Source organism: Hyaloscypha bicolor (assembly GCF_002865645.1).
Source record: "Hyaloscypha bicolor E unplaced genomic scaffold K444scaffold_56, whole genome shotgun sequence".
In the NCBI taxonomy this organism is placed as follows: Eukaryota; Fungi; Ascomycota; class Leotiomycetes; order Helotiales; family Hyaloscyphaceae; genus Hyaloscypha; species Hyaloscypha bicolor.
The window spans coordinates 2,960,199-2,986,016 of NW_020194558.1; the positions used below are offsets into that span (position 1 = coordinate 2,960,199).

Genomic DNA, 25,818 nt, shown 5'->3' on the forward strand with positions numbered 1-25,818 from the left:
TTAATTATTTTTATAAATGCTTTATTTATAAATAATAGAGATCTCTTTTCCTAAATTAGATATATTCTAGTTCTAGTAAATAGAACTAGATATACTAATATTATCTACTAGTTCTCTACTAAATATAAGAGAATTACTAGAAGTATTCTAGCTTTAGAACTCTATAATATGGCTTATGGCTTTAATATAAGTACTTTAGTTAAATCTATAATTAATAGAATACTAGAAATAGAACTATTACTAGTAGTTTATATAGATTCGAAATTATTATATAAATGCCTTATTAAATTAGGAACTATTCGAGAAAAGCGTCTAATAATTAATATAATATATTTCTACTAGATATATAAATAATAAGAGATTATAGAAGTTAAATAGATTAAGAAAAAATCGAATCCTGCTAATTTCATAACGAAATTAAAGCTAATAAATACTTTTAAGTATCTAATTAATATAAATACTATATAATTAGATATAGAGAAATAGATTAAGTATAAATAGGGCAGGAAATAAATATATAGGATAGAAGAATATTATAAGAAGAGAAGTTATATATAAAAAGCTATAGTCTTTAGTATATAACTAAAACCTCAGAAATAATATAGATATATAAAATATTTGGGAAATCTAATACTAGACCAGATTAGGGAATTTGTATATAATTAGAGAAAAATATTATTTTTCGCGTTTTTTAGAAAGTTTCTAGTATTAGTATAGCTATTTCTTTAAGAGTTATATATATAGTTATGAGATATGAGATACGGGATATAAGTAATAGGATATAAGTAATAGAATATAGGATATAAGATATAGTTATATAACCTCGTATCTTATTAGTAATTTGACTAGTAGATTAGACTTCTTTAGGCTTAATAGATTTAGGAATTATATATTAATACTATAATATTATAATTCCTACTTCTAGAATAATAACTTTATTAATCTTATATAAATAGTATTTTATAAATATATAATAGTACTATATATTACTAGTAAACTAATAATTATTTATAAAAATAGATATTTCGAATATTAATACTAAAATAATAACTATATATTTATAGTTTATAAATTAGGCTTTCTAAATTAGGAAATTATTTATAATAATTATTAGATTATTTTATATAACTTATATTTCTTTTAGAAATTCCGCTTATATATTAATATTAAAGTTTATATATTTATATAAATAATTAAATATATTTATAAAAGAATAGATTATATAACTATTATTATTTTAGGAATAAATAATAAAATTATCTAGTATTTTTAGACTTAATATATAAGTCTTATAAAAGCTTTCTAATATTTATTTAAATATTTAATATATTAGAAATTTCTCTTAGTTTAATATTTTATAATTTACTTTTTTTAAATAATATATAATCTGCTTTATAACTAATTTCTTATTTAAATAAATTATAAATAAAGCTATAAATACTCGTTTAATTTTAATAGCCTTTTTTAAATATAATATAATATATAAGAATAGCTATTAGTATTTATATTATAAGTTTCTATAATATTTTATATAAGTTATTAAAACCCGAATATAAAAGTACTATAAATAAAAATATAATATTAGTTATATTTATTATTATAATTCGGGTTTAAATAAATAATTCTATTTATAGCTTTTATTAATAATTATATATAGTTTATAATTCTTTAATAAGCTTTATTTAATTAAAGATATTTATTATCTTATATATTATATTATTTATATTATTTATAGTTTAATAGAAAATAATTAGAAATAGTTCTAATATTTTAATAAGGCTATTTTATTAATAATTAGCTATAATTTATAAATATTCTTTTTTATAAATATTTACTAATAGCTAATTATAAATATATAAGTAATCTAAAACTAATATAAAAAGTATTTTTATAATAATTTAGCCTATAAGCTAGTTTATAACTCGTTAATTAATTTTTTACTACTTTTTATTAATTTTTATTATAATTATAGCTACTTTTTATTTGGTTTTAGTTTTATAAATCTTTAATAAATATTTATAAATCTTGTTTTATCTAAAAAAATATCTTTAATTAGATTATAAGCTATTATATAACTAATTTATAGATTAATTATATTTATAAAATATTATTAGTAATTATAATATAAGCCTAGCTAAATATAAACTAGTATTTTTATTTTTAGATAATTATAAATAATTTATAAACTATTTATTTCTATTTATAAAGCCCGAATAATACTAGTAAAATATTTTTTTTTATAAAACTCTTTATTACTATTATTATAGCTAAAGTAAAGTAATTCTATATATAGTATTAATAGATATTATAGCTTTTTCTTTCTCGAATAAATATATATTTTATTTCTAGTTCCGGATTTTATTTAAGTTTAATAAATTATTTATAAATCTAATTATTTAAAACGAGATATTTATATAGTATAAGTATTATTTTAAGGTAATATATTAGCTAATAATTAATTTATAATTAATAATAAATAATATTTTCTTTAGAAAGATATTTATAATTCTTAAAAGAAACTTTATTTAGATTTTACTAATAGTTTTATATAATTTATAAGTTAATATAATACGGGCCTGCTTATAGTAAATATAGATCTAGATCTAGCTTTATTAGTTATTATTACGAATTAATATACGGGTTTATAATAATTTATTTAAATAAGATTTTATAGACTAGATTAGTAATTTTTTATATAACTCGTTTTTAAATAAATAAATTATATTTCTGTTTTTTATTTTATATATCTAGTTAGTTATAAATCTAATTAATTATATTTATTTATAAAATAACTTTTATAGGCCCTATATAATTATTAGGTTTTTAGTAAATAAGTAATTCTATTAATTCTAAATAATATAGTTTATAAACTTAATTAAATAATTCTAGAAATATTTTCTAGCCAGAAATAAATATATTTTATAATAGATTTAGCTAATATAAATAAAGCAGATCCTGAAATTATAGAATTACTTTTAGAGGTTTTATAAAATATCTATTTACCGGATTTATTTCTCTTTAAGCTATAACTTAAAATTAGTATACCTATAATATTCTTATAAAATCTCTATTTATAGAAAGGGCTTTATAACGGGTTATAAATATTAATATATAGCTTTAAGAAGTTCTTAATTCGAATATAGCTATTAGATAGTAATTTTAATAGCTAATTATAAATAATTCTATGAATTAAGTTCTAGTTTATAAATTAGTAATTGTTTTTTATATATTTCTATAAATAGTTTTTATTAACTTTATTTTTTATAATAATTATTAATAAGTTATAAGGCTAGTTATTTGAAATAATAGAAATAAATTTATAATTACTAGTTTTTTCTTATAGCTAGTTTTATATAATAGCTTTATAAGTTATTTTTATAAATAGAACTTTATATTCTTTTATTTTCTAATATAGATTATATAAATAATATAATATATCTAGAAATATTATAAAGTCTTATTTAGCTTTTAATTTATTTAGAATAACTTTATATATTTATAAGCTATTTTTCTTTTTATATTATTTATAAAAAGTCTATAAAGAATTTATATCTAATTTATATATTTAGTTAAAAGCCTTTACTAAGTTATATAACTTTAGCTAGAGCTTTTATTATATAATATATCTTTATTAATTTCAAATTTATTTGAAATAAATTTAGAGTAAAATTATTAATTATTCCTAAAGCTTATATAAGGCCGCTAATTAATAATTTTAATAGAGCAGCCCTAAACTCGTATTATATATATTAGAATTTAATATAATTAATAATAATAAAATAATAAATATTATTAATTAAGTTATTTATATAAATTTAAATAAACTTCTTTTATTAATTTTTTCTTTTATTTATTTATTTATTAACTTTTTAAATTATTAGCTAATAAACTTAATATTTTTAATAGCTTTATTAATAAATATAAAAAGGGCCTTAAACTAATTATTTAAAATAAATAAATATAATATTACCTTTCAAATATTATAAAAAAAGTTTAAGAAAAAGTATTTTAAATAATAAAATTTATATAAAATTAAATTTTCTTAATAAATATATTTTATATTTTCAAAATATTAATTAAAATAAAAAAGCTTTTTTTAAATATAAAACTAATAATTTTATTATATTAAAGTTCTTTATTATTTATTATAATTAAGGCTAAAAAGTATATAAGAAATTAAATAAAAAAAAGTCTATTATTATTAGTATAGCTATTTCTTTAGGAGTTATGTATATAGTTACGGGATATGGGTAATAAGATATGGGATACGGGATATAGTTATATAATCTTGCATTCTATTAGTAACTTGACTAGTAGACTAGACCTCTTTAGGCTTAGTAGATTTAGGGATTATATATTAATACTATAATACTATAATCCCTATTTCGGAATAATAATAACTTTACTAACTAATATAACTAGTATTTCTATACCTATATAATAGTATTATATATTACTAGTAAACTAATACTAATTAGTTTATATATATATAGATTAGAGAATAGAATCTTTTAAGCTAAAGAAATATCCGGTAGCCTATAGCAAAATTGAACTAGTCTATATTAAAGGAGGGAATTACCTATTAACTCTATAAAGTATCCGGTAGCCTAAAGGAGAAAATAGCTAGCTCTTGCTAAGGACTAATAATTACTCTATTAAAGAAAGGAATTACTTATTAACTCTATAAAATATCCGGTAGCCTAAGAAAGAAGGCTCTAGTTCTTACTAATTAATAAGCGATTAGCTATTTGACTATCTATTTATTTAATTATCTATTATTCTTTAAAACTAACTTCTTTTAGCCCTAAGACTACCTTCTTAGAACCCATTTTTTCCACTTATATAATACCCGTATTTATAGGATATTCTCTCTAGAATATATACTTTATATATATCCTTAAAGCTTTTTAACTACTACTTTAATTTTATTATTAAATCGAGTTCTTTGAGCTTTAGATCCTCCCGGAATTATAATATTTCACTTCCTAAATTTCTCGTTATAGACGAAATATTTAAGGGCGAAATATTTACTTTAATACCTATAATATCTCTAGGTATCTAAGGTATCTAGTATCTGAATTAGGTATCTAATATCTGACCTAGATATCTGATATCTAAACCAGATATCTAGATATTTTACTTTTCTATAAACTTACTATGAATTACCTTACCTTTAAACTTCTCTTATTACGAATTATATATATATTAAGAAAGGCTTGACTCTAGGAATTCGGTATAGTAGAACTATAGAATAGATATATATAAGTAAAGAAGTAGAAAGGCAGTATTAACCTAATTACCTATAGTAATAAGGAAGTCCTAGATTACCTTAATACTAGACTATTCTAGTATAAGATAAAGAAGTTAACTAATAATAATCTCTGGGAATTATTTAAGGAGGATTTTAGTAATTTCGACCTCAAAGTACTTAATTATCTAGATTAATATATACTATATAAATTACAAGCTACTTTATAATATAGTAGTATTTATATTAAATAAAATAATAAGGAACTTACTATTATATAGTCCTTAGTTAATACTATTTAGGAAGAAAAGTAATATACCTAAACTATAGCTAATATTATTACTACTAGACTAGACCTTAATACGGGCCCTATTACCTTATTATATATATTCTTTAATAATAGTATTATAAGAAATTAATAAACTAAACTAATTATTACTTATATTTTTTTACTATCTATAATTGCTTCTACTAGTACCGGACCGCAGAAAGCTAGTAGTAACGGATTTCTACTACTTCTACTACCTCTATTACCTTTAAATAGCCCTTTAGCTAGCCCTCTTACTATAAAGCTAATTAGAGAAATAGTAAAGATATATACTAAGATATAGAAATATAATAGAACTAATAGTAATTTTAACTAAAAACTTGCTATTTTTCTTAATATTTACTAATATATAGAGCTTTTATAAGAGGTATTAGTAAGAGCTTTTCCTATTATATTAAAAGAACTAATATAAGATTACTTTTATAATAACTAGCTCTCTTAATATATATATAAAAAGGCCTATATAAATATTTATAGCTTCTTTAAAGGCCCTAGTTTCTAATATTAAAACTTAGATAAGTAAAATACTATTATAATAGTAATTATAATGGCTTAATACCCTAAAAAGATAATATTTAAGCTTGTCTAGTTACTAATTAATAACCTATATAAATTATAATATAAACTAGTACTTATTCTATAAAATACCGAATTCCTATATAATAAAATTATTACCTTCTATTAAGATATACTAGTATATTAATATATAGTCTCGGATTCTTTTCCTAATCTCGGCTAACTTATTAATAAGCTCTAATTATCTATTACTACTTATAAGAAGAAATAATAGATTAATACCGAGATTCTTTTTACTAATTAATAATACTATTCTCAAAATCCTCTAAACTACCGCTTGTCCAGAAATTATTAATACAGACCCAGTTATAACTTCGGAACCCGTAATAACTACTTCAAGTCCTATAACTATAATAATTATATTCCAAAGTTATATTTTATATATAAGAAACCCGAATACTACTTATAGAAATATATACCAGAGGAATAAGAGGCTAAGAAGGCTTGATTTAAGAATAGAAATATTTACTAATTTAGATTCCGAAATATCTATAACTTTAATAAATACTTTAGTAATACTTATATATAGTATATTACCGAATTTAAAGGAAAAGAGGATAATGAGAATAGTAAGGACAAACTAGTAAGTAATACTTTTGAAACCTTACTAGCGGAAATAGATAAAGGAAAGAAATATTACTCTAATTCCTATTTTATTTCCGTTAAGAGCTTTCTAGCCACTCCTATAGCCTCTATTTCTACTATTCCTATAACTAATATCCTTATAGATAACCTTATTTCTCTTTTTCTTATATACCAGATAATAGGCAAAAACTATATCTTAGAACCTATTAAATAAATAAAAAATACCCAGATATTTATAATTAATAATATATTAAGATATAATACTTACTGCTTTTATAGAGTTATAATTAATACCGGAGCCTCTAGATTCTTAACTACTAGTTCTAACTAATTCCAAGCTTTATAATAAACTAATAGTAATATCTAACTTAATAAAACTACTAAAGATCAAGTTAATATCTAGTTTAGTATTAGATCTATATCCTCTATTAGATCTATAATAGTAAGAATACTAATTAGGCAAGTATAATTCTATATTATACCTATAAAGACTCTATTTTTACTTAGCTTGGCTAATATAAATAAGCTAGAAGTCTATTTTAATAATCTTACTAATTATCTTATTACTTCTAATAAATGCTTTATACCTATAGTATAATGTTTTAGATACTCTTTCCTGCTTTGGAATACTATTCTATAAAGCTTTATTTCCGAATTCTTTACTTATAACTCCTGCTTTTTTATAGAAATTAAATTATAATATCTATACTACTATTTTGGTTATCTATCTATTAGTAAGCTTTGAAATATACTAGAACGAGCAGGCTATAATATTAATATAAAAGCCCTTAAGTACCTTATAAAGTACTATAAGTAATACTAGAAATTCGGATAATTACCGGAATAATTTAAGTTTAACCTAAGAGATAATATTAGCTTTAATTACTTTATTATTATTAATATTTTTTATATTTCCGGTAAGCTTATATTCTATATTATTAATAAAGGTACTAGATATTAAGCCGGCTAATAGCTTCAAAATATTAGTATATTATATACTTGGGATGCCTTAAAGTAGTATTAGATTAATACTTATTTAGGCCCTCCCAATTAGATTATAGCAGATACCGGAAAGCAGTTTATTAGTAAGAAGTTTACTTAGCTTGTAAATACTATAGGAACCAAGATTAAAATCGTTTCCGTAAAAGCTTATAGTTCCGTTAGAATTATAGAATACTACTATAGCCCGATTTAATATACTTATCTTATTATTATGGCCGAAATTAATAGAATTAATAAGGATATTATACTCTAAATGGCTTTTAAGGCTATTAATAATTCTACTAGACCCAATGGTATTATCCTAACCCTTTTAATTTATAGTACTTTATTCCGAATAACCGAATATAATACCCTATTACTAACTATATTATAGTAATTAGTAGTACTCAAGAAAGTAATAGTAGAAATTCAAAAGCTTTAAGCTAGATACCAGATTATAAATACCCTAAATACCCGAAATAGTTCTAGTACTACTAATATCTATAAACTTCCCTTGAATTCGGATATTCTTATATAGTATAAAGGAAATACCGGTTAACCTGGCAGTTAGAATAGGCTATATAAGCTAGTAGCTATTAACGGGGAGAACTATATACTAGCTCTATTATACGGTAATACTATCTTCTGTTTAATCTCTATAAAGCCCTTTTATATAGGGAATATTAAGGTTATTACTAATAGCCCCGAACCTAAACCTGTTCCCGAACTCTATAGTAAGGCTAAAAGTAATACAGGTATGATTTCTCCTGCTATTCCTGCTATTCTACTAAAGTGCGGCAGAGAATGCCCTTATAAGAACCCGGATATTGCGGTATTCCTATAAGATAATAACCTATATAAGGACTCCTATTAAGTTAAAGTTACTAGCCTCCTAGAAAAGGGCATATTTAAGATTACTTCCAGATCTCAGATACTAAAAAAAATATATATCTTTAACTCCCGGTTTATTAATAAGATTAAGAATAAGGGTATAAAGAGAGAGTTTAAGAAGTCGAGACTAATTATCTAGGCTTATAATAATAGTAAAAAATATATGGTATTAATATAATTGCCTACTATTTAATATATTAGCCAGAGAATTATCCTTAATATTACTACTATAATAATAGATACTATAGAGTTATATTTATATAATATCTTATAAGCTTATATCTAATTAATAACCTTATTTAACTGCAATTTTTATATTAACTCACCTTATAAGCTTACTAGAAAGCTAAATCTGAATAATAATTCGGTTCTAAAGGTTATAAAACTACTATATAATATACCGGAAGCTGGGAACTATTAGTTTAAAACTTACTATTCCTATTATATTAATGAGCTTTCTATAAAATAGTTAACTTATAACCCTTGCCTCCTTTATAGTAAGTAACCCTTCGGAATTATTGGCCTTTAAACTAATAATATCCTATTTATCAGAAATAATAATTTTGTAAAAATAGAATAACTAAAGCTTTAAAAGGCTAAGTTCTTGGCCAAGAAATATAAATGCCTTACTATTAACTATAATCTCAAGTTTAATAGAGGTATTATTTATATAAATACTACTAGAATTATCCTTATATAGGAATACTAGTATAAAAACCTCCGAACCGTTTCTATAAAGAATATTACTACTATAAGTAATAGAAGTACTATTTATTAAGATCTCTCTATTAAGGACTAATATATTACCTAATATACTAGAGGAGTATATATTATATTAGTTTATTAACCAGAAGCTTTATATAACCTATTAATTGCCGCTTAAGCTATTAAATCCTCGGAAACTAATATAAAGATACTTAATAAGTATATTTAATAGTAAATTGAGAATACTATTAGAGAACTAAGATTTATAAAGCTAGTAAAGAAGTCCTTATATTTAATCGTTTTTACGATGCTTTATTTATAAATAATAGAGATCTCTTCTCCTAAATCGGATATATTCTAGTTCTAGTAAATAGAACTAGATATACTAATATTATTTACTAGTTCTCTACTAAATATAAGAGAGTTACTAGAAGTATTCTAGCTTCAGAACTCTATAATATGGCTTACGGCTTTAATATAGGTACTTTAGTTAAATCTATAATTAATAGAGTACTAGAAATAGAACTACTACTAGTAGTCTATACGGATTCGAAGTCATTATACAAATGCCTTATTAAATTGGGAACTACTCGAGAAAAGCATCTAATAATTAATGTAATATGCCTCTACCAGGTATATAAATAATAAGAGATTATAGAAGTCAAATGAATTAAGAGAGAATTAAATCCTGCCGATTTCATAACGAAATCGAAGCTAATAAATGCCTTCAAGTACCTAATTAATATGAATACTATATAATTAGATATAGAGGAATAAGTCGAGTATAAATAGGGCAGGAAATAGATATATGGGATAGGAGAATAGTATAAGAGGGGAAGTTATATATAAAAGGCTATGGCCTTTGGTATATAATTAAAACCTCGGAAGTAATATAGATATATAGAGCGTTTGGGAAATCTGGTACTGGGCCGGATTAGGGAATTTGTATATAATTAGAAGGAGATACTATTTTTCGCATTTTTAGAGAATTTCCAGTATTAGTATAGCTATTTCTTTGGGAGTTACGTGTATAGTTACAGGATATAGGTAATAGGATATGGGATACGGGATATGGTTATGTGACCTCGCATTCTATTAGTGACTCGACTAGTAGACTAGACCCCTTTAGGCTTAGCAGATTTAGGGATTATATATTAATACTATAATACTATGATCCCTACTTCGGAATAATAATAACTTTACTAACTAATGCAACTAGCATTTCCACGCCTATATAATAGTGCCATATATTACTAGTAAACTAATAATTATATAATAATTACTTTAATTATATATTATTTAATAAATGAGAAAATAAATATATAAAAATATAAAACTCTTTTTTTTAAATAGTATTATTTTTAGAAATATATTAATAAGCAAATATATTAAACTAGTTTAAATTTATATTATAATAGCTTTAAAACTATAAATTAATATATTTTAGTAATTAAAGCTATTTAATTTATTTATTAAAAGTATTATTTTCCTTAATTTTTAATATTAATAAAATAAGTTTATAAGTAATTTAATTATTTATTTTGATTATTTTCTTTTACTTCTATTAAATTTCTTATATTAGCCTAAATTATAACTTTAATAATTTAGAAATAATTTAAAATTAAGTTTATAGACTTAAATTAAATAAAGGTACTTATTATTAAAATAAATAAGCTAAAAAGTAATTAATAATTAATATATATTTAAATTATTATTTAAGAGAAGTTTAAAGTTAAAGGAAATTTTCTTTATTATATTAGGTATTTTAATAATATATTTTATAATAGAAAAGTAACTATTATTTTTCTTATTATATTTATTAAATAAGAATTAATATATGGAATTATAACTTTAATTTAATATTTATATAATATATTTCTTATAACTTATTTATTAAACTTATAAGTACTTAAGAACTATAGGCTATAAGGGCTTTAATATTTCTAAAGCTTATAATATAACTTATAAGTAAATACTAGAGCCTATAAATAGTAATATAGGCAGCTACTATAGTCTATTTTGTAGCCTATAGAATAGGCTGTAATTGGGAGCTCAAAGGACTTATAAGTACTTATAAATATAGGCTACTTATTATTATAGAATAGTAATTAATTAATTAATAAAATCTCCTTATTATATAACCTTTCAACATTTGATTTAGTATCTACAAAGACACGTCAACGTTCCTTTTCTTCACTTTGAGCCTCAAAGTTTGTAGTAATAAATTCTGTGTTATATCATTTAGACTACACTCCCTTCTTATGTACAAATATGACACCCCGTATCCTTCAAGATATACTTCTCTGACATGGCACCAGCGGAGATCTACAAAGCCGGAAAGATGCCCATTTCTAAGTATGGAAACACCAGCTGTACCCAAGCTCGCAGCCTCTGGGATGCTTCTCCCTTCAATTATCGCTGGTGGAATCCAAGTGAAATCCAAGGTTAGCCATCTCTTCTCTTCGTCCAGGATCCCAACACGTAAACCAATACTCCCCTGACCCTACGCCAAACAAGATGTGTAGTGATGCAAAAAGGCAATAATAGGTCTCGTATCATTCACATCACACTGCGAAACAAGCCCCTCCCCGCAATGTGCCGTATGTGAGTAATTCCCAATATGATCATCGATCGGTGTCCCGAAAACCCGCGACCGATGCAGCTTCCTCCATGTATACGTGCAATGTATCCAGTGATACTCCACAGAAACAAACATAGGCTCAGTACCCCCATTTGATTTAATACTCTCGATAGAAAGCTCCTGCTGTGCGTTTTCATCCCCGTAAAAGTGCCAATCCTTCAGTTTCAAAAACTCGTCTTCGAGTTCGGCATCGAAACAGGCGTTGGGAACGAAGGCGCCGGCTATGAAATCATAGACGCAGTCGTTTTGTAGGGCTTCCACAGGCGAATTCCCGCAATGCTTCCATGGAACTGAGGCGGAGTTTATAAGTTCGGTGGGATGGTGGAATACAAGTACTACCCAGCCGATCATTCCCAGCAAGACAAGAGCCGTGACAACCAAGTAGATTTTCCACCATGGAATCCTTCTTAATTTTTCTTGGAGCCGTTCTTTCAGTAAATGTTCCAGGTGTGTTCGCGTGCTATCGGTTGAAACGGATCGTGATGAACGGCGATTCTCCGCCTCGGAGGAATACTGGAGTAGGCCGGTGGTGGATTCGTCCATTTCTGAGCTACCTATTCGAGCTGCATATTAACCAAACTGCTCTACTTTGTTATTTGTACATTATATACTCACTATGGATGACTAAACTGAATAGAAAGGAAAATAATTTCCTACCAAGACGTCAAATGTTCGAACAATGACTGAGTTGAAGGGAAAACCAGCGCCTACCCAGATGGCAGAATGTTTCAGCACAGACCAAAAGTCAAGCTATAGTACAGAAAACGGTCGCTACCCTGTACTTCAGGGGCTTCGGCCTCTTGCAGCGTAGCGTGTTAAGCGATACTACTGTACATCGTCTCGCACTGCCACTTACGGACAAACGCCTCGCCTCGCCTCGCCCCGCCTCGCACTACCCCGAATGTAAACCGAATCAGTAATGATTGGCCATTTCACCAGTGCTCTCGATGGATAGACAGATCGTCTCACTATTTTTTGGATCCGGTTCATGAAAATGGATCGGATCTTCGTTTTTCAGAAGATTCATTTCAATTGGATGCCCTGTATCCTTGGTGCCAAAAGACCAGATCAATTTAGTAAATCCACTTTCTAAAGATTTTAAGATATGTTTCTAGGCTTCGCTCTTAAAAAGAATGCTGCAATACCCCGCAAGCTTGAACATCTGTTTTGTACTTTTGGGGGAGATTGAAATTTATGCTGTGAAATTAAGTATAAATAGAGGTTCCTGCCTGATTTATCATGAATCGCATGGACGAACCGTAGGATCCGTTCTCAATGTTTATAAATAGACTTGGTTCCATCCGTTCATCGAAAATACCAAGTCACCCAACATTCACATAAGTTGTATGTTGTAAAGATAAGTCAGATATTTTGGTCTGTTTAATAATCTAGAAGAGATGTCGTTCTGTCTTCATTTTACTATACGTCTCGACCACCCGTTTCCAAAAAAAACACCGTTGCCGAAAGGCCACAGGATCGCCGGGTACCACTGTGGCTGCCCACAGAATCGCTGTGAGTAGGATAGCACAAAGTGAGATGAAGGTATGATCTAATAATAATCTTAGGATAACAAATGGCAGAGAAACTACCCTAGGCAAAAAAAGAGATCTCCCTGTTCCGACATAAAGCTCGAAGAATTTGGCTTGCCACAATCAACTGTTGTCCAATTATACCACTATCTCTAGTTCATCAACTTGCTCCAAAACTTCGGGTGAAAGTTCAATAACTATAAAACAGCAAATCTTTAGTAACGAGGGGCATTCTAAGGGTGAATTTCACCAAGCGTCACACACCTTCAAAATTCGACCGTAGTCTCTCCTCGTTCGAGCTCTTGGGTATCACGCTAGTACCTCTTTGGATAGTCCAGCTCAATATAAGCTGTGCTGGCGTGATATTGATACGTTGCGCGATCTTCTGAGCAACAGGGTCACTTGTGACGTTCAATTGTGTGGCCCTATCGATGGTGAGGGGACCCCAGGCTGTGACATGAATGTTCTTCTAAACGTTAGACAAGCCAAGTAAGAAAGGAGAACTATACACTTACTTTGGAGAGACACCAATCCAGCCTCTCCTTCTTCGGGCGGTATGGGGTTGCTGGTATTTGATTCACAGCGGGAGGTATTTTTGCACTATCAAGCATTTTAACCTCTGGATCTGAGTACTTGAAATGAAAACGAAAGGGCAGTTACGTGGTAATTAGCTCCTCGAGTTGTGCCTGACTGAAATTACTGACGCCGATACTTTTTGCTTTTCCTGCCGCGACAAGTGCTTCCATTGCTTGCCATGTTGACGCAATAGGCACATTTGTTACGAGCGGGTTTCCGATTCCATCCTCCGGAAAGAGTGTATAAGGGGTTTGCTTTTCATATGACTGCGGCCAGTGGATCTATTTTCCCCAGAGGTCAGAGAAATGCTTTATCATGGGCAACTCGATGAAGCAGTAATCTACCAAATAAAGATCCACATAATCCGTTCCAAGGTCTTTCAACGTTTGTTCAAGAGCTGGTCCTACGTCCTTTGGATCATGTTCTGTATTCCAGAGTTTGCTCGTGATCTATCCAGCCAAATGCTATTTAGTTATCTAAGTAAGCGGAGCATCCCAAAATAGTTCTTACGAATAGTTCCTTCCGTGGAATGCCAGATGCTTTGATTCCTCGACCGACAGCAACTTCGTTCTGATACACCGGAGCGCAATCGATGTGACGATACCCAATTTGAAGCGCTATTTTCACTGTATTCTCAACTTCGTTTGGATCTGGAGCTAGAGCTGTGGTGGAGAACTGGATTGGCTTCAGGAAATTGAAGATGAACACTTGACTGGGAATGGTTCACAGATGTTCCAAGGCCAATGGCAGGCATCTCGAAGCCTGATGATAAGATCGCCGTGGTTTTGTTACTGATGGCCATAGTGATATAGAAAATGAAGGTGGTATTTCACAGAGGCGCAGAATTGTTAATCGTGAATTGGAGTTGTTGGACGATGCGAGACACTTCGGGAACGAAGTCAGTTTCTTATAGATTATCGATCGCATACAGGCTAGCCGCAATAGGGTAGGATGGGCCCCTCCTTTATACACGCAGCCTATTTTTGAGATCTCACATTTCAGGCTGCTTGACAGCAGTCATGCATGTTTAGTTGGAATTGCATGACCCAAGTATGTGAATTTTAGCGCTAATAGATAGTATTCTTGGTTTATACTTAAACCAGAGGAAGATGCAGTCCAATACTCTTCACCGCAGAAAACCATTCACAATTTCCTGCACCAGCCTCTCGTTCCTTCCAGCAATGCTCTACAATTTCATGGGCTTGTGGTAAAGTCCCGAGAACTCCTTGTGCGAAACACTCTACAGCCACAAGATCTCGAAAGGTATTCTGCTTGTCTTCCGAGACCATGCATCCGGTGACACAAGCTGGCCATACAACTCTAGCTAGTAGTTTCCGGTCTCTCAAAGCTCCCAAGGCATCCATTGCTCTTGCAACACTGTCATTGATCTCCGGTTGATCTGGGTGAGCGCCAGAAACCACTACATGAAGATACGTCAACGCAGCAAGAGCAAAGACTTCAGTGATCGCCGAGCATTGGTCTTCTGGTGTAAAATTTGAGGAGGTTCGCATCTGACTTGTATTTTGGGACAAAATGCCAGCAAGCCCCTGATTCAAGGCTGCCTCAATCTTCACCCCCTGCCTGACAAGCTCGGCGACGTTCAGTTTTCGGTTCTCCTCACATTCTCTTTTCCAATTATCCAGTTGGGAGACCTTGAAGATTAGAAGCATGGCCCAGTTTTTGCAACCGAATAGTCTCTCTAACTGGATATTGCCTCTTTCAAGTAGAACCTCATGATTGAATTGTGAGGAAAGCTTGGCTCTCGTAGAAACATGTGCCAGGATGTCTAGCCACAGGAAGGCACCGAGAAGCAACTCTATTGCAAAATGATCCTCGGGGGAAAGAAAGTATATGTCTTTTAGTTCTTAATCTTCGAAGTCTCGAAGGCTTGGATCTGAGAATCTGACTCTGGTCTGTACTAAGGGGGGCAGCAAAGCAGTGGCTGCCCGCAGATGAACAGACCAATCACTAGACGAATTACTACTGAAAACCTGTATTATGGTCAGTTTTAGCTCTTATAATGGAAATGTGATGATTGTAGTTGAAATTACCTCCAAGAAGACAAATTGTAGGATACATGCAAGAGCTTTGATACTGCGAAGCATGCCTTCAGACCCGATCCACGTGTGAGCTTCACCTAGACGCAGTTGGAGTTCCTTCAAGGCAAAGATATAGTAGTCAACTCTTTCTGAAGGACGAAGATTCTCGAATAGCGATGGTCTTTTCCTCGAGAATTTTGAGTCACGATGGTACTGGCTGAAAGCAAGTGTTGCAAAATAGATCGTTTCGTCCCCGGTTAGAAGTGTTAATAACCAGCCGCGGCCCGTGCCATTGGCAGAGGAATTATGAAAGGGAAATTGAGTATACAGTCGGTCCGATCCAAAAGCGACAAAACGGTCGCTCTTTTACGCCCATAATAACTTTTTAACCATAACCCTAATTAATTTATACTAAGTAATATAATTATAGAATAGAACCAGGCAAAAAATACCTATTAATTAGATTTTTAATATAATTTATAGTTTATTAATAATCGAGGCTTAAAGTATACGGACCCTTTTTACTTTTTTGATTTTTCCCTATATAAAACGCAAAAATATTTACTTACTAAGATTATATAAGCCCGGGCTTTAGGGAGAGATTATAGTATCTTACTAGCCTTATTATTAATATAATAATAATAATTAAGTTCTATAAGCTCAAGTAAGCCTTCCTAAATACTAAATATAGCTTTTTTTAGTACTATATATATTATATATATAGTAGGTCCCTAATTATATAGGTTTTAAGCTAATTTTTGGCCGAACTAAATCTATAAACCTTATTTATTACTTAGCTATCTTCTTTCCCTTACTTTTGCATATTATTCCATTTATTTATTACCTTTTTAGATATTATTCTATGGCATTTTTGCTTCCGTATATACTAAGTAGCTTATTTAATACTTAATTCCTTCCGATATATATCTATCTAGTAGAACGTATGGTTATAAAACCTCCATATAGTCTTAATTAAATAAGCTTCAAATGCCTCTATTATCTTAATCTTAGTATCTGGAAAGCTAGTCTTCTTTACTTAATAATATCGAGTTTTGCTATATCCCTAGTATATCTTAATTAGATTAATTTCGTAGTAGAACTTCGGTAAAAATATAGCCTTATATCCCTAATCTATAATAAGCTCTTTAACTTGGGACTTCTCTTTAAAGAAGTCTTAGTAATTTAATAGTATATAAGCTAAATAGTATATTTATTTAATAGCAGGAAGATATTTAAGGAATATAGTATACTTAGTACCCTTTAGATACTTAAATCTTAAGCCAGGGATATTGCAATCTTGCTTAATAAGAATCTGTTCTATGCCCTTAGGCTCTCTTTCTCTATTTAAATTAAGTTACTAAAGAACTTAAATAGTATCCTATAATCCCGGAATTATATACTCTAGTAAAAAGTATATATTTCTTCTATAGGCCTTAATATTATTCTTTTTAACTTTCTCTAATTCCTTATTTATACTAAAGGCATTTAGTATATCTTTACTATATAAAGCATATATAGAAAACTAATTAAATATTAGAATAGCTATATAGTTTAGGTATTTCTATTTAAATATATCAAGTATCCTAGTAATCTATACTAGTAGCTATTTTGTATTTTACTAGGGGTCCCTATTTAAGCCTGGATATATAATTTAATGGATATCCAAATTAGGATTATCCGGGATAAAAATGCCTTTATTATTTAGTACCCTAATACGCCCCTTAGGGCTTATAAATTCAGAATTATAAATTAGCCTCTCTTTACTCTTTCCGGGCATTTTTTGCTAATTATCTACTAGCCAGAGGCTCTTTTTATAGTCAAATCCATAGAAATAGCTCTTATTATAGAAGTATATTATATATACCTGAACTCTAATTAGAAATAAAGATTAAATCATATGCCATATACTAGCTTTATCCTCCTCGTATTAAACTATATATAATAAAAGCTCCTTTATTAAGGGTAAAAATATCTCTTAATAATACTCAATTATATTAGGGCATTCGTATCTATTTATATAAAGCCCTTTCTTAGTCTCATAGTAATAAAAGCCGAGCCTAGGGAGCTATAAGTAAGCTATACTATAGGTAATAGGCTTTTCTATTATTAATAATAATTAAGGTAAAATCTCCTAATTAATAGTATTTAGGAAATTGTTTAGTAATATTATTCCAAGCTCTTAATTAATTAACTAAGTATAGTAGGCTAAAAAAATATCCTTATTATTTAGATAAGAGATACTTTCTCTTTTACTACCCCTAGTTTCTTGGGAAATACCATACTACTATTAATAGTAATTAAATAGCTCCCTAATTCGCTAAGCTAGTATCTTTCTATTATTTAAGTAGTAATTACTAGAAGCTACTAAGAGTAATATATTAATCCTTTCAAGTTAATATTACCCTAGCTTTAGAAGCTATTAGGTATATTACCGGAGTAAGTATAAGTCAGTAATTATATATAGAATATATAGCTCTTTGGTTTAAGCTAGCTTAATATCTATATTATTAAGAACTTCTTAGTAAGTTATTTATATATCTAGAGCTTTATTATCTCTGCAAGCGTTTCTAATAAGGGCATCCAAAAATAGCTCGTTTATTTCATTATCTTTATCTTTAAGCCTTTACTTTTTCCTTAATTATATATTCCTAGAGATATTAATTAATCTCCTAATAATATCGAATTATAGCTTCTTTTATTTAAAAGATAGTATAATTATAGGAGTCTTAAGCCTACTAGATTATTCTATAACTTAAGTATCTTTTGCCCTCTAATTATATATATATTTTTATTAAGTTCTTAATAGCTTTACTAATTCCTTTATTAATTTGGGAATATATAAGCCTCTGGAAGCTAGAAATAATATTAGTATACTTATATTATAATAAAATAAGATAAGAAACTTACTAGCCTGCTCTATAAGTCTTTACTCTTGCTATATGAATATAGGCTTCTCTAAAATAATTATCTTATTATTACTAATAATAAGCTTTCGCTAAGCCCAAAAGAGAGTTAAATCTTTAAGCTTTACTTTATTATTTTATTTAATATCTGATTTATTAGAATCATTTTCTATATTAGAGGATTTCCCATATCGTTCGTTAATAGATACTTGGATTATAGCTTCTTTAGCTATAGTAAGAACTATAATTAAATTAAGAGTCAAATTAGCTCGCTTGCGTTTCTAAAGGCTTATAGAGGTAGCTATTAGAAGTATATAAAAGGGGCACTGAATTAGGTTTGTGGTTATTAAGATATTAATATAATTATAGAAGAGCGGTTAACTAAGGGGGGCAGTCACGTGATAACCAAAGTAAAAAAACGACTATATAAAATGCAAAAATATTTACTCGCTTAATTACGTATATTATAACTTTCTTAATAATAAAGATATTATAATTTTGAGAACATAGAATTAATTCCTATAGTATATAGTATAGTTTTAATTAATACGATTTATATTAATTAGTATTGTGGTGGTTTTTATTTTTTTTTGTCGCTTTTGGATCGGACCGACTGTAGAATGCTTGGTCCAAGTAATGCATAAGTAATGCAGCTTCATTCCGACAAAAACTCCGACAGGCGTCTGGCTTGTCCCCGGGTGCAGTCCAAGAAACAAGCTCATTAGCCTTGCAAGTATTCACTGCTAGAGAAGGTTTCTCATGGGAAGCCTTGCTCACTTGATTGTTGCTGAAGGCGGATATTGAAACATCGAGACTTCTTTGTGTGGTTTTTAACGCTCCATCGTCAATTGATGTTTCAAATCCAACGAGACATATTGATCCCGTATCTAAACATGTATTCGCAGGTCCCGGAAGCAATTGCAAATGAGATATTGGTTCGAGAGTTGAGGGTGAGCTGATTGGTTGTAGCTCGAATGATGCGTTTTGTGGTACAGATACATCTCGAGTTTGTGTTGAAATTGGTACGCTACCATAGCTAGCTTACCAGTCCTTCCAGCACCAGGTTCAACCACTAATTCAGGGTTCTCCACTCTCATTTGTCATGCGTCACTCGCCGAGCTTACCAAGCTTATTAGTATATCGTCATTTTGATTACCTTTGATTTATCAGCTAATTAATAATACATCGGAGAAAGCGGGCTCGGTATCACCGGTATCGCCAAAGGGTAATGGGAATAAATCCCTTACTTTGGACACTTTTCCTCTGTTTCCACAACCCACTCTTCTGTATCTAGTCATTCTGCAGTCTGTCAACCTTCAATATATCGATTTTCCATCAATAAATCGATTACTTCACAATAGTTTGGATGTGGGTATGCAGAAATACTGTTTCCCCGTAGCTAATAGAAGATTCACCTATGGGAGTGCTGATAATTGTAGAGAAATCAAATTTCGTGTCATTAGAACCGAGTATCTCGTGGTTGAATCCAGACAAAAAGTAACTATATGAAGGATCCCAAGACATAGGAATATCAATCCCACTAGTAGTACTACACACGACACTTTCTGACGTAGAGTCTTCTTCTGAAGATACTGATGATGTTGGGAGAGCCGTCGGAAGGGTTGAGATTTCTGGGAAAGGAACGGGCCCTGATAGGTTGCGAGAACGCCTTTTAATTGTCTGCTTAACGATGCGCTTGATCCTCACAGCTTGGGATTTCTCTAACACACCACCATCCAGCCATGCTGGTCGTGGTCCATACCCATCACAGCTCAGGTTGAGACCCGTGCAATTAGAGCAGAGGGGATGGAGTTCGTCGCATTTTTTTCTCCTGACTCGACAAGTCCAGCACCCGTGAAGGCTGCGAGCTTCTTCAATGCATACAAAGTCATTACATGCAACAACACAGGCTCGAGAAGTAAAAATGAGCTTACTCATGTTTGGTTCGTTAAAGGAAAGCCAAATTCTGGCCAACCAGGCTGTTTGCCTACCCCACAAAATAGCTTTTTTACATCGCTCTGCGATTCCGAGCTAATGATTTCACTCCTTTCCTTTGCCGCTGTGGAACATTGAGACGAGATTTATATGCAATGTGAAGGTGATGACGAGTAAAGGATGAGCCATGAGGGAAAGACTTGCACCAAGTTCCGACAGGCATACGAGAATGTGCGCTACTTCCAGCGTTTTATACCGGCTTTACGAAGGCCGACGGCATTAAAAATCGTCCATATTCGCTAGTGCAAGGAACACCAAAATCTCTTAGTTTTGAAATTTGTGCGTCACAACGCCACCAAATTCGTATGCTTTAGTTCAAGCTTGACAGGATAGAAAAGAAGCTCAAATATCCTTCATTTGTATTTTGGTGACTTTAAAATTATAGGGACGGTTTTGAATGATTTTCAAGGCTCTCGCTTAGCATTTAGACGATTTTTAATGCCGTCGGCCTTCGTAACGTCAGCAATACTAGGCATTGCGCACTCTACCTGTAAGAAGTGCCATTATGATTTACTGCTGCCACAGACTCTCGGCAATTAGCATATCTGTGCCATTTAACTCCTTGTCATTCGGGAATTGTTTCTCTGCTCTTTCCTTCTTCGTTCCTTCTGCCCCCCTGACCCCAATCGATTGTACAACCACGCTTGTATTCTGCAGCGATAGAAAGCAGCGCAGAACCTCGTAACCGAACTCCCTACCAAAAGCACGACCCCACTAAAAGCACGATTTAGCGAATATTTTATTTCTTAATAATTAAATAACTATAAATCCGATTTATATAATATTTTATGTATGTACTCTATATATATATATATAATAAAATAAGTAAATAATATAATAATGAAGTAGTTTAAAAGATATATATTTTACTTAATTTATTATATTTTAATATTAAATATATAAAATATTATATATATAAAATATTATATATATAAAATATTATATATATAAAATATTATATATATAAAATATTATTAAAATTATATAAGTTATACTTTATTTATTATAATAACTTGAAATATATAAAAATAATTTATTAAGACCTATTATTTTCAAAAAAAAAAATAAGTTTAAGCTTAATTTTTTATAAGAATAATAATTTTTTTATCTTTTATAAAATAAAAGTTAATAAAATATATATAATAAAAATTATAATTTTTATTACTAATATTATATATTAGAATTTTATTAATTACTAAATCTTTATTAAAAACTCTTTATATATTTTATTTTAATATTTTATAAAAAATTAATAATATTAACTTTATTAATAATAACTTTTATTTAAATATTCTTTAAATAATATCCGTATTATTAATTTATAAGATTTTAATAAAAATAATATAGACTTAAGATATAATTAAGTAAAAGTAATTATAATATATATAAGATTATATGTAATTAAAAGGCATATAATAAACTTCGAATATTACAAGTATTAATTCAAGAAATTAATAGCCCTTTAATATTATAATTCTATTACTATTTATATTATAGGCTTTAAGCTTATAAATTACTAAATATATATATATATATATATATATATATTATTAGGGCCTTCTATTAAAAAAGGCTTCCCTAGATTTTATAAAAGAAATAGAAATTAGTTTTATACCAAATCTAATATTATAGTTTTATAATTTACTAATTTATTTTATTGTTTTATTATTTATTAATAAATATCTTATAATAATAAATATCTTATAATAATAAATATCTTATAATAATAAATATCTTATAATAATAAATATCTTATAATAATAAATATTAATAATAAATATCTTATAATAATAAATATCTTATAATAATAAATATCTTATAATAATAAATATCTTATAATAATAAATATCTTATAATAATAAAGAAACTCTTATATATATTAATCTAATATTAAATAATTAATAATATTTATTTATTATATTTATTTATATAAAGCTTTAGTAATTAAGATTTTTATATTTAAAATATTATATATAACTTTATATATTCTTCTTATATCTTATAAATACTTTTTTATTTAAAGTTAAAATTTAAAGATTTAATATTATAAAATAGTAAATTTATAATTTTTTTACTTTATAATAATATATAATATAAAAATTATATTAATATTTATTATATATAACCCAAATAATAAAAAGTATATTCTGTATAATTAAAAAAAAAACATATATTTAAAAGATCGAACTATTTTATAAAGTAGTTATTTTTTAATTAATTAAACTATTTTTGTATAAAACGTGCTTTTGGTAGGTCGTGCTTTTAATAGGGGGTTCGGTTATAAAGTTAACGGAAGCTTACTTACGAGCCTGCTAACGTGGTTTTAGCGATATTTTCAGGCCTCGCCAAACCAAAGTCATTAACTTCACTCCACGATATTTAGATAACTATAAACAATACTGTCTCAAAACTCGAAAATAGTAAGTAAAAGAAGGTATATTTAGTTTGAAGAACTTAGTCTACAAAATTGCGATATAAATTATAATTATTGAAATTCTTTTCAGGGCTGTTTTGTTAGCGAAATACGCTAAAACCACAGACTTTTGTCGGCAGGCTCGTTAGCACCCTTTGTTCAATCGGTGAACAACTACCGGAAAAACTACCCTTGACAATTCGATGACAGCCGACGCTAATATTCATTCAACGCCGCGAAAGCCTCTCCCGCGTTTGGCCCGCTGTTATAAGACCCTACATGCCACGCATTCGTCAGCAGCGCACAACTGAGGCCGATACTTGGGTGCTCGTGGAGAGTAGAGGGGAGTGAAGTTTACGAACGCTGTAGGAGTAAGGTCGTATCTCGATGTGCAAAGGTCAAAGCATTGAATTACAGGCCTGGAACCCTTGTTCAAGTAACGTATCAAAACAGACCCGTTCCAGCCTAAAACCCCGCAGCAACATCATCTAGCCTCTAGCTGCATTCGGCTCCCAAGAATCTCGATTAACTCAATAAGCTGGCCCCGCATCACACTCCACATCATAGAGGTCCAGTTTTCAGACGTTAACCCAGGGCTCACAGTTTCCTCATAGTATGAAACAGAGAGCAGGAGGCCTTTCCCAGCTCAGACATATAGCAGCTTCCTAATGTAATAAGTAGAGTACTCTCAGCTACAGAAGCTGGACTTACATCATAATAGATATGGACCGCAGCTCAAAAAGTCGACTTCACCATAGTTCATAGAATATGGCGGTGATGGTATGCTGTTGACGAGAATACGGGCGCAGTGTACCGTGTGATCGTAAGTGTACGACTCACTGTCGATCAGTTTTACTTTGCCTTGGGCTTGCGACTCGAGGGCGAGAGCTTGCAACTTCCAGACATACACGCAGTGAGCTCTGTGGTGAAGGTCGTTGGTATACATGTGTGTGTGCTCTCCAAAGCGTATAACGTCCAATGGAATTTCGTTCGTGGCTTCTGGATCTGAAAAGAATCGAAAGGCTCCCTCCAATAAGTATTCTTCGGATAATGCTTTATTATAGCAGTCTTCTTTGACCCAACCAGTCATCATGACATCAAACACGCAGCCACGTTCCCGAGCTTCTGAAGCGCTGTTTCCGCAGTCTTTCCATACTTTGTATTCCCCAGAACTGGAAGTTGCAATACTATTTCCAATCGAAAATCCGAGGGTCAATATCTGAAGAAGAAACAATATCCCGATGGATATGCTTAGACCGATGACATGCAACCTTGACAAGCAATAAACTGCATCTTGTCGTCGGTTGGTAGACTCTTCTCTATCTGAAAGGAGATTTTCAGCGTCAGGGTCAAACTTATAGTCCATAACGGAAACTGTGTGAAGATTTTGAATTTTTGCGGCAATTTAAAAAATATTTGGGGGAAGTTGTCTTCGAGATGTCGACAACATTTCCACGCACCAGCTCGCATCGCCAGTGACCACATGCTGGTGCTCTACTTGGTACGCTGACCCCCTGCCATTTTTTGAGTTTGGCAGGGGTTGCGAGAACCTTAACTAACCCCCTGTCTCCTCGTCCCGTCCCTCGTTGAGAGCAACGGATAATCCATGCCGATCACTTTTGCCTTATCGTCTCGCACTTCCATGTCCATTACTGACAGCTCGGTGAGCTCCTGCAGTTCGTCCCAGCCCCTGCCATCATGTAAGCCCTACGCCGTAATACAGCCGCAAGCGAAACAACAGTTCCAGCCGCATTTTTAAGCGAACTTTAGTAAAACGAGATTTTGCAGAACCACGATTTTTACCTATCGACTACGCCACGATCTCTTATTTAAATTATAAGCCCACTTATGTAATGGACGGGGGGCAGCTTGCGATTAATTTAAGCCCAGGTGCTCTTACCCTAGAAGCGTGGTTATAAAGTTATTTGTAAAACTAGTTTTTAGACCTCGCATCCCCCGCTGCTTCTCGCCTCTCGATTTTTCTGACTTTAATTCAAAAAAGAGCCTTTTTATTAATAACTTTATAACCACGCTTGTAGGGTAAGTGCACCTAGGCTTAAATTAATTGCAAGCTGCCCCCTGTCCATTACATAAGTGGGCTTATAATTTAAATGAGGGATCGTAGCGTGGTCGGCGAATTACTAGAAAAACACACCAAAAATTCAAGAAATGCGGCAAGAAGAGCACATTTTAATAGTTTTGTAAATAAATTTATAACGACGCAATTAGAATACATGCGCTATAGCTTAAATTTACTGCCTCGTATTCCCCCTTCTTTTTATAAGAGGAATAATGGTTTAAATAAGAGATTGTGGCATAGTCGATAGGTGGTAAAATCGTGATTTGTGAAAAACATGTTTTAGTAGGGAGGGCAAGGCAAGGGGACCTTACTAAAAATTTACGTCGCA

The 25,818-nt window shown here is 29.7% G+C and overlaps 4 protein-coding genes across 4 annotated transcripts; all 4 read right to left on the reverse strand.

Annotated features, from left to right (window-relative positions):
* Positions 1-11,642: 11,642 nt before the first annotated feature.
* K444DRAFT_612044 (uncharacterized protein) lies at positions 11,643-12,323 on the reverse strand. The gene has a single exon (XM_024880058.1). The coding sequence runs from the start codon at positions 12,304-12,306 to the stop codon at positions 11,818-11,820; it is 489 nt and encodes a 162-aa protein (XP_024738720.1). The 5' UTR covers positions 12,307-12,323; the 3' UTR covers positions 11,643-11,817.
* A 995-nt stretch (positions 12,324-13,318) lies between these two features.
* K444DRAFT_588107 (Aldo/keto reductase) lies at positions 13,319-14,862 on the reverse strand (the record flags this gene model as incomplete). The annotated part of the gene is made up of 7 exons (XM_024878046.1): positions 13,319-13,681; positions 13,749-13,950; positions 14,000-14,084; positions 14,145-14,341; positions 14,405-14,509; positions 14,571-14,710; positions 14,769-14,862. 7 exons carry the CDS (start codon positions 14,860-14,862, stop codon positions 13,623-13,625), a joined length of 882 nt encoding a protein of 293 aa, XP_024738721.1. The 3' UTR covers positions 13,319-13,622.
* A 298-nt stretch (positions 14,863-15,160) lies between these two features.
* Positions 15,161-20,868, reverse strand: K444DRAFT_484470 (uncharacterized protein; the record flags this gene model as incomplete). The annotated part of the gene is made up of 5 exons (XM_024873072.1): positions 15,161-15,892; positions 15,968-16,051; positions 16,112-16,460; positions 19,613-19,685; positions 20,505-20,868. Coding segments are annotated over 5 exons (1,602 nt in total), but the record flags the coding sequence as incomplete, so codon positions are not given.
* Positions 20,869-24,215: 3,347 nt separating this feature from the next.
* Positions 24,216-24,557, reverse strand: K444DRAFT_514011 (uncharacterized protein; the record flags this gene model as incomplete). Its single annotated transcript, XM_024873530.1, has 1 exon — positions 24,216-24,557. A coding segment is annotated over one exon (342 nt), but the record flags the coding sequence as incomplete, so codon positions are not given.
* Between the last annotated feature and the right edge of the window lie 1,261 nt (positions 24,558-25,818).

What these genes read in the sequence shown, in the direction of transcription:
- K444DRAFT_612044 (XM_024880058.1), bottom strand. Translation starts at nt 12,306, where the DNA reads ATGATCGGCTGGGTAGTACTTGTATTCCACCATCCCACCGAACTTATA.